This window comes from Colobus angolensis, unplaced genomic scaffold, assembly GCF_000951035.1.
Source record: "Colobus angolensis palliatus isolate OR3802 unplaced genomic scaffold, Cang.pa_1.0 Scaffold68, whole genome shotgun sequence".
Taxonomy (NCBI): Eukaryota; Metazoa; Chordata; class Mammalia; order Primates; family Cercopithecidae; genus Colobus; species Colobus angolensis.
The window spans coordinates 4,302,713-4,316,448 of record NW_012120487.1 but is presented as its reverse complement, the minus strand read 5'-3'; the positions used below and the strand labels follow the sequence as shown (position 1 = coordinate 4,316,448).

The 13,736-nt window shown below is 40.6% G+C and overlaps 1 protein-coding gene across 3 annotated transcripts in view; it reads left to right on the top strand.

Moving 5' to 3' along the window:
- EPS15 (epidermal growth factor receptor pathway substrate 15) overlaps positions 1–7,705 on the top strand; it is a 91,936-nt gene extending 84,231 nt beyond the window's left edge. For all 3 annotated transcript variants that reach the window (XM_011926257.1, XM_011926259.1, XM_011926258.1), the window contains 2 exons: positions 624–811; positions 5,076–7,705. In XM_011926257.1, coding sequence (XP_011781647.1) covers positions 624–811; positions 5,076–5,222 — 335 coding nt within the window. In that variant the 3' untranslated portion in view covers positions 5,223–7,705. The remainder of the gene's footprint in view (positions 1–623; positions 812–5,075) is intronic.
- The last annotated feature ends 6,031 nt before the right edge of the window (positions 7,706–13,736 follow it).

Genomic DNA, 13,736 nt, shown 5'->3' with positions numbered 1-13,736 from the left:
ATGCTGCTTGGTTGTGGCTGGGGGATGGTGGTATTCAATCTCTGGACAAAAATATGATTCCTGGCCCATCCTTGCTTTGCTATTTGTTTCATTAGCTGCACATAGCTGAAATCTATTTGAGAGATCATATGTGAAGAATTTGAGGACAGACAGTTGGTGTCGCCATTTAAGACAATATTAAGAATGTGTGTCGGGCGCGGTGGTTCAAGCCTGTAATCCCAGCACTCTGGGAGGCCGAGACAGGCGGATCACGAGGTCAGGAGATCGAGACCATCCTGGCTAACACAGTGAAACCCTGTCTCTACTAAAAAATACAAAAAACTAGCCGGGCGAGGTGGCAGGCGCCTGTAGTCCCATGCTACTCGGGAGGCTGAGGCAGGAGAATGGCGTAAACCCGGGAGGCGGAACTTGCAGTGAGCTGAGATCCGGCCATTGCACTCCAGCCTGGGCGACAGAGCGAGACTCCATCTCAAAAAAAGAAAGAAAGAAAGAAAGAAAGAATGTGTTTTAGGTACTCAGTCATCCTCTACCCACGGTACTTTAATGCTATCTGTGTACATGTTCTTGTGTGCTTGTATTTGCTGTATTTACTAGTTGAATTAATTGTGATGATTTTGATCCAGGGAAAAGATCCATCAACAAACTGGATTCTCCTGATCCCTTTAAACTGAATGATCCATTTCAGCCTTTCCCAGGCAATGATAGCCCCAAAGAAAAAGATTCTGAAATGTTTTGTGATCCATTCACTTCTTCTGCTACTACCACTACCAATAGAGAGGCTGATCCAAGCAATTTTGCCAACTTCAGTGCTGTAAGTACTGTGAATGAACTTTTTGGGGGAAAAATCTTTGAAGAGTTTTCAAAGATTATTTTGGAGTCTGCCAAGTTTGCATCATTTTAACTGAATTTACCAAGATACTAAAAATAATCTTTCATTCTTCCCCCAAGAAAAACCTCTGTTTGATCCTGTTTTGACAGTTCTATGGTTGTTCCATTGCACAAATGATTTTAGTAGTCTTAGTTCTTGTCATATATACAAGTTGTTTTGTAAATCTTTCTCTTAGTCTTGGTAATATAAGTAAAATCCTAACAGTTGTTATTTTGTGGATGGTTATGGGTGATGATGACTTAAGGAACAATTACAGAGTCATTGGTGTCTGCCCACTAGATGAACAATGCCAGTAATAAGTTTGTGCATTTGCAGCTGTGTATGTGTGTTTGTGTATAAAGTTTTAATGATTTCTGGAGACCAGTCAGCAAATATTATATCAGAGGATAGGGCCAGAGATTATTTGAATAGAAAGTAAAACTATTAAACTTATATAGTCACTTTTAAAAAATGTAAATGCCAGTTTTATGAAATAAATAAATAAATGGTTGTCAGGATTTAAACAATCTTTAATTATTTGGAGAGATCTAATTCACTAGCTTCTCATGTTTACTCTGCATTCTTTCAGAGATGTCTAAAATAGGAAGATCATTAGAAACAGTGGAAGGGTGCCATGATAACAGCATAAGCAGGGCGTATAAAATCACAGAAACGGGGCCACCAACCATGGAGGTATCAGTCTAGAGGGACATAAAGCAATGTCATATATTCCATTATTATTCAGTAAAAACAAGTTATTTTTAAATAAAATTCTTAGACTGGGTAACAAAGTTTCAGTTTCCCAGTTTTTTCAGGCAAAATAACTTTCGTTATCACTGCCTGTTCTATAAAACAGGAATTTTCTTCTGCTTATCACCTTATGCCCTTGAGATGATTTTGGAAATAGGATATCTAGTGGCCAGGTAATTCTGCCTAATATTTCCCTCCTCAATGTAGCATTGGGCCATTCAACCAGTTCCTTTTCCCTGCAGCTGTTTCTAGTTAGAAAGTCAAGAATCTGCATGCAGGCTGGGCATGGTGGCTCATGCCTGTAATTCCAGCATTTTAAGAGACCAAAGTACTTTAAGCACCTGTAGTCCCAGCTACTTGGGGGGCTGAGGTGGTGGAGGTTGCAGTGAGCCATGATCATGCCACTGCACTCCAGCCTAGGTGACAGAGCCAGACCCTATCTCTGAAAAAGAATCTGCATGCAACTAAGATGACTGAGCTCCCAGCTTTTGAAGTTCTGGTGGCTTCTCTTGAATATGAAGGAGGAAAACAGGAATCAATATTTTGAATATTGTAAAAATGGAGTGTCAGAATTATACAGACTTTTTTTTTTGAGATGGAGTTTTGCTCTTATTGCCCAGGCTGGAGTGCAGTGGCGTGATCTCAGCTCACCACAACCTCCACCTCCCGGGTTCAAGCGATTCTCCCGCCTCAGCCTCCCAAGTAGCTGGGTTTACAGGCATGTGCCACCACACCTGGCTAATTTTGTATTTTTAGTAGAGACGGGGTTTCTCCATGTTGGTCAGGCTGGTCTTGAACTCCTGACCTCAGGTGGTCCACCCACCTCAGCCTCTCAAAATGTTGGGGATTACAGGTGTGAGCCATCGTCGTGCCCAGCCTGACTTTCCTTTTTTTTTTTTTTTTTTGAGACAGAGTCTTGCTCTGTCGCCAGACTGGAGTGCAGTGGCGTAATGTCAGCTCACTGCAACCTCCACCTTCCAGGTTCAAGTGATTCTTCTGCCTCAGCCTCCCAAGTAGCTGGGACTACATACACCACCACACTTAGCTAATCTTTGTGTTTTTAGTAGAGACAGGGTTTCACCGTGTTGGCCAGGATGGTCTCGATCTCTTGACCTCGCGATGCACCTGCCTTGGTCTCCCGAAGTGCTGGGATTACAGGTGTGAACAACCGTGCCTGGCCCAACTTACCTTTCATTAGATGGAATTTGATTTGTTTCAAGCAGAGAATCAAAAATTCGCCTTTTTAGGGGGTTGTAATTCTCTTAGTGTAAAATAACCCTCTGGTAGTTTGTGGCATTTAATATCTTAAGTATGGTTTTAGCAAGTCAAAATCTGGTTGGGGCCAGACAGGGTGGCTCATACCTGTAATCCCAGCACTTTGGAAGGCTAAGGCAGGCAGATCACTTGAGGTCAGGAGTGTGAGACCAGCCTGGCCAACATGGTGAAACCCCATCTCTACTTAAAATACAAAATTAGCCAGGCGTGGTGGCACAGGCCTGTAATCCCAGCTAGGGAGGCTGAGGTGGGAGGATCACTTAAGCCGCAGGCGGAGGTTGCAGGATCTGAGATAGTGCCACTGTCCTCAAGCTGGGTTACAGAGCGAGACTCCGTCTCAAAACAACAACAACAACAACAACAAATCTGGTTGGAAGGAGGCTTGAACAGCTGAGGCATTTTGCTCCAAACTCTCAGTATAGTATAATAAAAAACAGCTTGTTTTTTCATTGTGAAAGATGTGTTAAGTGTTACACATTTCAAAGTTTTGCTTAATTCCCTAGGGGAAAAAAACTACCATTTCTAAAGCCTGACAATGTATTTTATTTCATCCTTTCATGAAGGATTTTCTGTGTGACAAGACTTGAAACCAATTAGAATTTTTTAATTTAGTATTTGCCAAGGTTGCTGTTTGGGGTAGATAAAAATGTTTCCCCAGTGTAATAATTATGAGTGTTAAGATTTTATTTAGACTGATCTAAAAGTTCCCAAAGCCTGGAGAAATCTTCATAAAGCTTTTTTTTGGGGGCTCACTCCGTCCATCTGGCTGGAGAGCGGTGATATGATCACAGCTCACTGCAGCCTCAACTTCCCAGGCTCAGGTGATCCTCCCAAGTAGCTGGGACTATAGATGTGCACCACCATACCTGGCTAATCTTTTTGTAAAGACAGGGTTTTGCCATATTGCCAAGATGAACTTCTTGAACGTCTGAGCTCAAGCAATTGGCCCACCTTGGCCTCCCAAAGTACTAGGATTACAGATGTCAGCCACCATGCCTGGCTCAAAATGCTTTTTATAAAATATGATTAGGTTCTTGGGAGGCCAAGGTGGGCGGATCATCTGAGGTCAGGAGTTCGAGATCAGCCTAACCAACATGAAGAAACCCTATCTCTACTAAAAATACAAAATTAGCCGGGCGTGGTGGTACATGCCTGTAATCCCAGCTACTCGGGAGGCTGAGGCAGGAGAATCGCTTGAACCCAGGAGGCGGAGGTTGTGGTGATCCAAGATTGTGCCATAGCATCCAGCCTGGGCAACAAGAGCGAAACTCCGTCTCCAAAAAAAAAGATTAGGTTTACATCACATCTTACTTAGTATACCCAATACTTTAATATGATGTATAGCAAAATCAGCTTTTGTTTGTTTTGCTTCTTAGCTTTTCTATACATTAAGGGTTAGGAAACTACCAGTGGGATTAAGTTAAAAATGATTTATCATGTGAGGGTCTCAGTAAAGTTGAAGTGGTAAATGTTTTATATTACATTAGATCAAAAAGGCTAGCCCTCTCCTGTTTTTAAATCTTCTAATCTACTATAAGCATTTCTACTTTTTTTAGTGATATATATATAACATTTTCTATATATAACATTTTATATATATGTAACATTTTATATATATATATTTGTATATATATATATATGTATTTTTTAGATGGAATCTCACTTTGTCACCCAGGCTGGAGTGCAGTGGTGCAGTTGCGGCTCACTGCAAACTCTGCCACCTGGGTTCAAGTGATTCTTGTGCCTCAGCCTCCCAAGTAGCTGGGATTACAGGCATCGCCACCATGCCCGGCTAATTTTTGTATTTTTAGTTGAGAGGGCGTTTTGCCATGTTGGCCAAGCTGGTCTCGAACTCCTGACCTCAGGTTATCCACCTGCCTTGGCCTCCAAAGTGCTGGGATTACAGGCATGAGCCATCACATCTAGCCTAGTGATATTTTTAACATTTAGTTTTATATTCTATCTATAGATTGAATTAATTATTTAAATTAAACTATGGTTTAATAACTGGTTAATATTAAACATGTTTTCAGAAAAAAAAAAAAAATTAACAAGTAACCAGACTATTTCCAGAGTCCTTCAGGAGAAACAAGTTAATGTCCTTTTGTAAAAACTATTTCCTTCTTTTTATTTGCTTTACTCATTTATTTATTCATTTGTTCATCGATCTTTTAAATGGCAGTATCCCTCTGAGGAAGATATGATTGAATGGGCCAAAAGGGAAAGTGAGAGAGAGGAAGAGCAGAGGCTTGCCCGACTAAATCAGCAAGAACAAGAAGACTTAGAACTGGCTATTGCACTCAGCAAATCTGAGATATCAGAAGCATGAAGAATTCTCTTGTTCTTTGGCAACAATATAGTACTCTTCTTCCTGAATACTGAAACTATTTACAATGTGTATCAAAACTACCTGTGAGCATGGGAATACAAAAGGTTTGAGATTCCTGTAAATGTGACAAAATTTTAGGATTTTTTTTTTTCTTCATTACAGATTCGTCTTTTTTTTTCTTACAAAAGCCGTAACCCAGTCAGACAAATTCACCTTCACTTAGGCCCCTGGCCCCTGTTCTGGTATACATTTACTGTGAGCTTTTGCCTGCCTGTGCTATTTTACTTGTAAAGCTAGAGCACCCAAGCTTCTGCTTTCTGGAATATAGAGAAATAGTTTCACCCTGCACTACGCTGTTCTGTAGTTATTCTGATGATAGCCAGTGAGATTCTTAAAGTTTGCAGTATTCTGCCCTGATTGGAATGGTTGAGTGAGGATAAGGGAAAGAATATCTTACTTCTTTTATGATTGGTGCAAATTGGCTAAAGTGCATTTTTAAATTTCCTTATAGTAAAAATACTACTTAATTTGTTTTTTAGAGACAAGGAAAAATATTTTGCACAGATTTACTCCACTATGGAAAAGGGACACTTTAGGTTGAACCATTATAGCCTCAGATTCGATCTTTTCCTAACTAAAAATATTAAAGCCTCATGTGTGAAATAAATTTTTTTAAAGATTATCTGGATTTAGAGAATTTTAGATCAACAGATACCTCTCGGTGTGTTTGCTAATTAATAAAAATTAGTTTCTTACAAATAAAGTTTGTAAGAAAATGTTCATTTTAAGTGCTAGATAGTGGAGAAAATTTATCACCTAAAATATATCCATCAGTATAAGGCAAGCAAAAGTCTTAACATGGCAGCCATTCTGCCTTTGCCGTGGCCCTGTCCTGTTTAGTTCTTAGTGGGTTTATTTTTGTACTTTTGCAGAAGAAACTTCAGCAAGCTAGAACTGGAAGGTACTTTAATTTTTCATATATACTTGTGTTTTTTTTTTTAAATGAAGGCTCATTTACTTGAAATGTAAAAACTTTCACTGAATACAAATAGGAGAAAAAGTGATGTGTTTTATATCATATTGCTTTTTGTCCATCTTTGTGGTTTAGTTTATTTACTCACTTCATGTTTTTCACCTATAAAATTGTCAAGCTAGCAACAAAACTCTTGTTTGTTTAATTGGGAGAGAAGAGACCTGCCAGATTATCAAAACTCTTCACGTGTTAAAAGACCATCTCCTGTAAAACCAACCTAGTGGACAAGCTGAATTTGAAATAGACTGTGAAGTAAGCTGTAACTTGTCATTTTAATTTTGTTTAACATGGTTACTGACTTAGATGATGTATTGAATACCAAGATAAAGAAAAATGCACCTAAAATCTAATTAGAATTATCTGGGTCACCAAGTCAAGGTGGTATTGATCTGTGTTAATCTGAGTAACTTATTGCCTAGCCTATAAATAAATTTCAAAGTATCCAATTCATTTCTTCTTGAAATGGTGCTTGTTTTCTTTCCATTACACAATTGGACTCCTACAGTTTAAAACAAACTTTAAACCACTATCTTGCACTGCTAACTTTTTTCTACATTTGTAAATAGAAACATTTCTGCATAAAAGTCATACATATGAAGCAAGGGCTGAATCATAATCACAAGGCTTTAATTTTGATAAACAAATCCAGTGACCTAAGGATTTTCTGCAAAATTTGACTGAGAAGTTAAGTATTGGGAGTTGCGATAGGTGGTATTTTTGTTTGTTTTCTTCCTCTTAAACTCCTTAGGATAAAGGTAAGTTGACTTGAACAACTTTCTTTTGCACTGGGAAAATGAGCAAATGTTGGAAATGCTTCAAAAATTTTTTTAATTAAAAAAACACTCGAAAATAATAAATATCTATAACTTATAAACACCCACTTTCAATGTAATAAATGTATCCTAATCTTATGTATGTTTAACTGGATTACATAGATTTTTTATCTTTTGTTAAAATGTGTATACTCCGCGGACCAATATAATATTAAAGTATGTATATATTATATAAATATATATGTATATCTATGTGCTCGCTTGTGTAGGATGAATGTCTTAGAGTCGTTTGTGGTATTTTATGTTGTTGACTCTGGCTCCAGGGCCTGTGCCTGAAAAGGACAGATAAGTATTGCCCAGAGCTAAGTGGCACTACTTACAAAGTTTTAAACATCTTCTACATACTGATTCGTGTTTATTTGAGCTCTCTTTATAGAATTTTCTCTTAAAGTTTCAAACCTCTAAGTTGTAGCCTGTAATTATGAGAACAGTAAACTTTAAGTAATAATAAAGAATCCTATCCATATATCTAATTTGCATGGAGTTTTGCATGGTTCTCTGATTATGTCCGTGCTGTGTCCAAGGAGGAGTAGCCATATACAATCAGCACAGATTAATATGTGTAAAGGGTTTGGGACAGCACCTGGTATAGAATAAATAATAAATGTAAACTATTATTTTTGGTTATCATGTCCTTTTGCCTGCCTGTGCTATTTTACTTGTAAAGCTAGAGCACCCAAGCTTCTGCCTTCTGGAATATAGAAGTCTTTCATGTCTTTTATGAAAGAAATGAAATGTATATGCATAAAGACAGTGCCTAAAACATATGTGGCTTTGTATATATGTGTCGAATAAGAATTTGTAGGCCAGACGCAGTGGCTCGTGCCTGTAATCCCAGCACTTCGGGAGGCTGAGGTGGGCAGATCACCTGAGGTCAGGAGTTCGAGAACAACCTGGTGAACATGGTGAAACTCTGTCTCTACTAAAAATGCGAAAAAATTAGATGAGCGTAGTGGCTCGCACCTATAGTCCTAGATACTCGGGAGGCTGAGACAGCAGAATTGTTTGAATCCGGGAGGCAGAGGTTGCACACCGCTGGACTCCAGCCTAGGTGACAGAGTGAGACTCTGTCTCAAAAAGAAAAAAGAATTTGTCACTGGGCACAGTGGCTCATGCCTGTAATCCCAGCACTTTGGGAGGCTGAGGTGGGAGGATCACTTGAGCCCAGGAGTTTGAGACCAGCCTGGGGCAACATGGTGAGACCCCATCTCTATAAAAAAAAAAAATTAGCCAGGTATGGTGGTGCATACCTGTAGTCCCAGCTACTGGAGGCTGAGGTGGGAGGATCAATTGAGCCCAGTGAGGCTGCAAGAAGCTGGGGTTGTGCTGCTGTGCTCCAGCCTAGGCAACAGAGCAAGACCCTGTCTCAAAAAAAAAAAAAAAAAAAGAAAGTGCCTGTAATCCCAGCACTTTGGGAGGCCAAGGTGGTTGGATCTCCTGAGGTCAGGAGTTCAAGATCAGCCTGGCCAACATGGTGAAACCCTTGTCTCTAATAAAAAATACAAAAATTAGCCAGGCATGGTGGTGGGTGCCTGTAATCCCAGCTACTTGGGAGGCTGAGGCAGGAGAATCGCTTGAGCCTGGGAGGTGGAGGTTGCAGTGAGCCGAGACTGTGCCACTGCACCCCAGCCTGGGCAACAGAGCAAGACTCCATATCAAAAAAAAAAAAAATGTGACATGGACTTTTGGAAGGCTCTATGTTCTAATAAACTCATAGTACTGGGACTGAATCTGTTTCTGCCATTTTTGAGGATGTAATGTAAAGATGATTTTGAGAAAGTTATTTAGCCTCCCTGAACCTCATTTTTCTCATCTAATGTACATCACAGTACTTAACTCATGGGATTGTTTTAAAGGATTTAGCTTTGATAGCTTTTTATTATTTATTTTAAATAAATTTAACCACAATATTACTAATAGTGAAAAGAGCCGTTGGCTGTTGAATGTACATTATATATGAAGCACTCTACTAGGCATTTTATGTGTGTTTTCTTGTTTCTTGTTTAATCTTCACAATACCTCTAAGTAGTAGATATTGTTGTTATCCCCTGTTTTAGAAATGGAGAAACTGAGGCTCAAAAATGTTAAAATAATGTGCTGAAGATCATCCAACTGATGAGAAGATGAGCCAGGAACTGAATCCGGGTCGGTCCGATCCTAAGCGTGATGCTCTTTTCAGTTTACCATGCTTTGTTTTATTTTGTGTGGGAAAAAAAAAATTTACTTATAGGAAGTGGTAGGAACAGGACATGATAAATAATAATAAATAACATTTATTAAGCTCCAGGCATGATCCTAAATGCTTTACTATTAATTTATTTAATCCTCACAATAGTGATCTTGAAAGGTATAGGTACTATTATCTTCGCCATTTTACAGAAGAGGAACCCAAACTAGGCCACAGTTATGCAGCTACTAAGTGGCAGAGCTGGAATCTGAACCTAGGAGATGGGCTCCAGAGTTTTAACCACTATTCTGTATTCCTGTTAATGATGGGTAGTCAGAGGAGCAGTGTCACAAATGAAATAATCCATGTAATCACTGTTTTTGAGGATTAATGTAATAAACCATATACATGGGCATCTTATAAAACATTTTCCCATTCATTCTTGTATTTAACTCGTATGAGGGTTTAGAACAGTTTCTGACACATGAAAGCACTTAGAATTATTAGTGTTATCATAAGTGATAAGTATATGGGGGGAGTAGCCAGCCTTGCTTTTCGTTTTTCTTTTTTTGTAGAGACAGAGTCTCACTCTGTTGCCCAGGCTGGAGTGCAGTAGCAGTCATAGCTCATTGTAACCATGAACTCCTGGGCTCAAGAGATCCTCCCGCCTCAGCCTCCCAAGTAGCTAGGACTATAAGTGCATGCCACTGGACCTAGTCAGTTAGTTAGTTAGTAGAGATAAAGATCTCACTTTGTTGCCCAGGCTGGTCTTGAACTCAAGTGATCCTCCCTCCTCAACCACCCAAAGTGCTGGGATTATCGGCTCAGCCCAACCTTGTTTTAAATACAACATTTAAAACCAAAAGGCTAGAAAAGATGAAAAGTAATTTATCAGTACTGATAAGGCTCTGGAAAGAGTACATAAAAAGGGAGGCAGAGTAAGTTTTGAAGAGTTTGAAGTAGCTCGGTGTGACTAGAGTGTAGGTTTGTGGGCAAAAGACTGAGGTGTTTGTGTTTATAAGATTTCATTGGTGGTGATTTGGGGAATTGCCTTAGAAGAAAATCAGGTAAGGCAGGGAGAGCAGGTGGAAGATTGTTGCAGTCATGCAGGTGAGATGGTAAGAACTTAAAATGTGGTTGTGGCTGGGGACTAAGAGAAGGGGACCAATTTGAGAAAGATTTAGGAGAATTAACAGGTCTTGAGGTCTGATTAGATGTAGGTGGTAAGGGGAAAGGAGTACTCAAAATTTAGCATGCAGTAGCATCACCTGGAGGACGTGTCAAACTACGGATTGCTGGACTCCAGCCCCAGAGTTTTTGATTCAGTAGATTGTAGAGTTGGACCCCCGAATTTACATTTCTAACAGGTCCCCAGATGATGGTGATGTTGACTCAGGGGCCTCAGTTTGAGAACCACTAGAGTAGATGATAACTTCTAAGTCTCTTTTGTTTGCCGGTTTTATTAAATCCATTCATTTACTCTTCAGTGCTGTTGCATCTTGTCATTCTACACTTGACCTGTGGATTCTGCTTCTTGGTAACCTCCAATCTTTCTTATGGATAGACAGTTTTTGAAAATAATAATTGCAGGCTGGGCACAGTGGCTCACGACTGTAATCCCAGGACTTTGGGAGGCCAAGGTGGGCAGATCACTTGAGGTCAGGAGTTTGAGACCAGCCTGGCCAACATGGTGAAACCCCGGCTTTACTAAAAATACAAAAATTAGCTGGGCATGATGACGCACGCCTGTAGTCCCAGCTACACTCGTGAGGCTGAGGCAGGAGAATCGCTTGAACCGTGGAGATGGAGGCTGCAGTGAGCCAAGACCATTACACTGCACTCTAAGCCTGGATGACAGTGAGACTCTGTCTCCAAAAAAATATATAAAAATAATAATTGCAAGTTAGCACTTATATAGCACTTAGTGCCCCATACTATTTAAAGTACTTTATATATACTGATTAATTTAACCTCCATAACATGCTTTTTTTTTTTTTTTTTTTGAGATGGAGTCTCGCTTTGTCGCCCAGGCTGGAGTGCAGTGGCCGGATCTCAGCTCACTTCAAGCTCCGCCTCCCGGGTTCATGCCATTCTCCTGCCTCAGCCTCCCGAGTAGCTGGGACTACAGGCACCTGCCACCTTGCCTGGCTAGTTTTTTTGTATTTTTTAGTAGAGACGGGGTTTCACCGTGTTAGCCAGGATGGTCTCGATCTCCTGACCTCGTGATCCGCCCATCTCGGCCTCCCAAAGTGCTGGGATTACAGGCTTGAGCCACCGCGCCCGGCCTATAACATGCTTTTAAGTTAGGTGCTATTATTCCCAGTTTACAGATGAGAAGACTGAGAGGTACAAAGAGGTTAAATAATTTGTCCAAGACCACTGTGCTAAAAAGCGCCAGAGCTAGGATTCAAACCCAGGCCCAGGCAGTCGGCTGAGTGCGGTGGCTCAGGCCTGTAATTCTAGCACTTCGGAAGGCCAAGGCAGGTGGATCATCTGAGGTCAGGAGTTCCAGACCAGCCTGGCCAACGTGGCGAAACTCCATCTCTACTAAAACTACAAAAGAAATTAACTGGACGTGGTGACGGGCGCCTATAATCCCAGCTACTTGGGAGGCTGAGGCAGGAGAATTGCTTGAACCAGGTGCAGGGGGTGGGTGGGGTGGGGGTTGCAGTGAGCCAAGATCATGCCACTTCACTCCAGCCTGGGCAAAAGAGTGAAACTCCATCTCAAAACCCAAAAAAACCCAAGCAGTCAGACTCAAAAATCCGTTTTCAATTACTCTGTTCTGCTGGAAAAAAAAAAAAAAAAAGATACATTAAGGTACTTTTTTTCTTCTATGCATGGATCTATAATGTACCTTTTACTTCCAGAAAGGTCTCTATTGTCTTAGTTTTGAAAATGCACAGTGAGAAAGTCATTATTCTATTGACCTTTGCTAAGATCTGTTGTGTGCTGGGCCAGGGACAGAGAAGACTCATGAGGGCCTTGCCATTAGAGGTACAGTAGGAAAGATAGGCATCTACTTATGTAATTTCACAGCATTGGGTACTGAGGATACTGTAGGAGTGCTGGGAAAAGGGAGATAATAGTTCTAGCTGAGAGGATTGGGGAAGGTGTCCCCAGAACATAGTATTCTGTTCCTTACTAGCATTACTAAAAACATACGTGGTGACTGTTGGAATTTTTTGTTAGAAGCACAGCTCCCACAAGGCCGCATCATTTGATGTTAGGGCTGTGTTCACTGGAAAAGGCCAGCAGTCTCCTAGGAGGCCTCATTTAAGTAGTATTCATTACTTGAGTGAATTAAGCCTGGTCCAAGGTCTGACCTTCAAGTTTAGAAACCTGATTTTCATCAATAAAATGGAGACAGATCTCTATTAAGAAATTTCACAGGGACTGATATAAAGACCCGAATGGCACTTTCCAGTAAAAATAAAGTTGCCACAGGACTTGGAGTGCCCACAATTGGTTGAACATGACTCCTCCCTTGCTGGTGGTTGGATACCTCCTGCCTCTGAGGCACCGCTTGATCTCTGCAGCCAGGGATGCCTGGGCCCCTCTCATGGACGCATTTTTCAGACTAATATCTTTAATCAGGTTACAGTCTGGTTTGACTAGTTGGGTAACTATAATGCCTCTTTAGGGTGACTTTGCATATCTTTGCTTTGATCCATTATATGTAAATTTCTCAGTATGTTAATGAGCATCATTTTTAAAATCATGAAATAGAATTCATTATTGAATATGTACTAGGTCACAAGACAAAATGTTTGAAAGCCATTTATTTTTTATAATCTCTCCAAAGGAATGTAAGTCCTAAAGTTATGTATCCAGGTGAATGATATAAAAGATTATCTCATGGGAGTGGGGAAAACTACAGAAAGACCTCACCCATTTTTCTCTCCTCACTGCACTAAGTGTATAGAATGTGTGCAGCTGCCCAAGACCTAAGGACTTAGTTACAGCCTCTCCATCCTGTTTCCTCTGGAGTCAGAACTTGATTGAGTTAGTTTGTGGGAAGGAAAAGAAATGGGAAAAAGCTGACACTTACTGGGGACCTTCTCTGAGCCTGGCACTAAGGTTCTTAATAAATGTATAATTTATTCCTTATGACACTTAAATAGAAAATATGAGGTATAGAGAGATGGAAGCAATTTGGCCAAGAAACCCCAACCTAGGAAAGGTTCACAGCTGGACAAGCCAGGTTTCAACCCAGATGCCTCTGCTGTGAGACTTACTCTTCTACCACACTGGACTGCCTTTTGCTCTCTGCGGCTACGTATGCTCAAAGGACTGCTCTTAAGAGCAGGTGTGCAAGACTCAGCAACCCAGGCCCTCATCGAGCACAGAGGAGACCCCACACCCCTCCGAGGCTCTGTAAGACACACGGGAGAGACTGAACTGAACTGCTTGCTCAGCCTGTGGGCCTTTTAATGATGATTGGACTTGTCAGGACTAAGGCAACCCTGATTTGTTCTCCT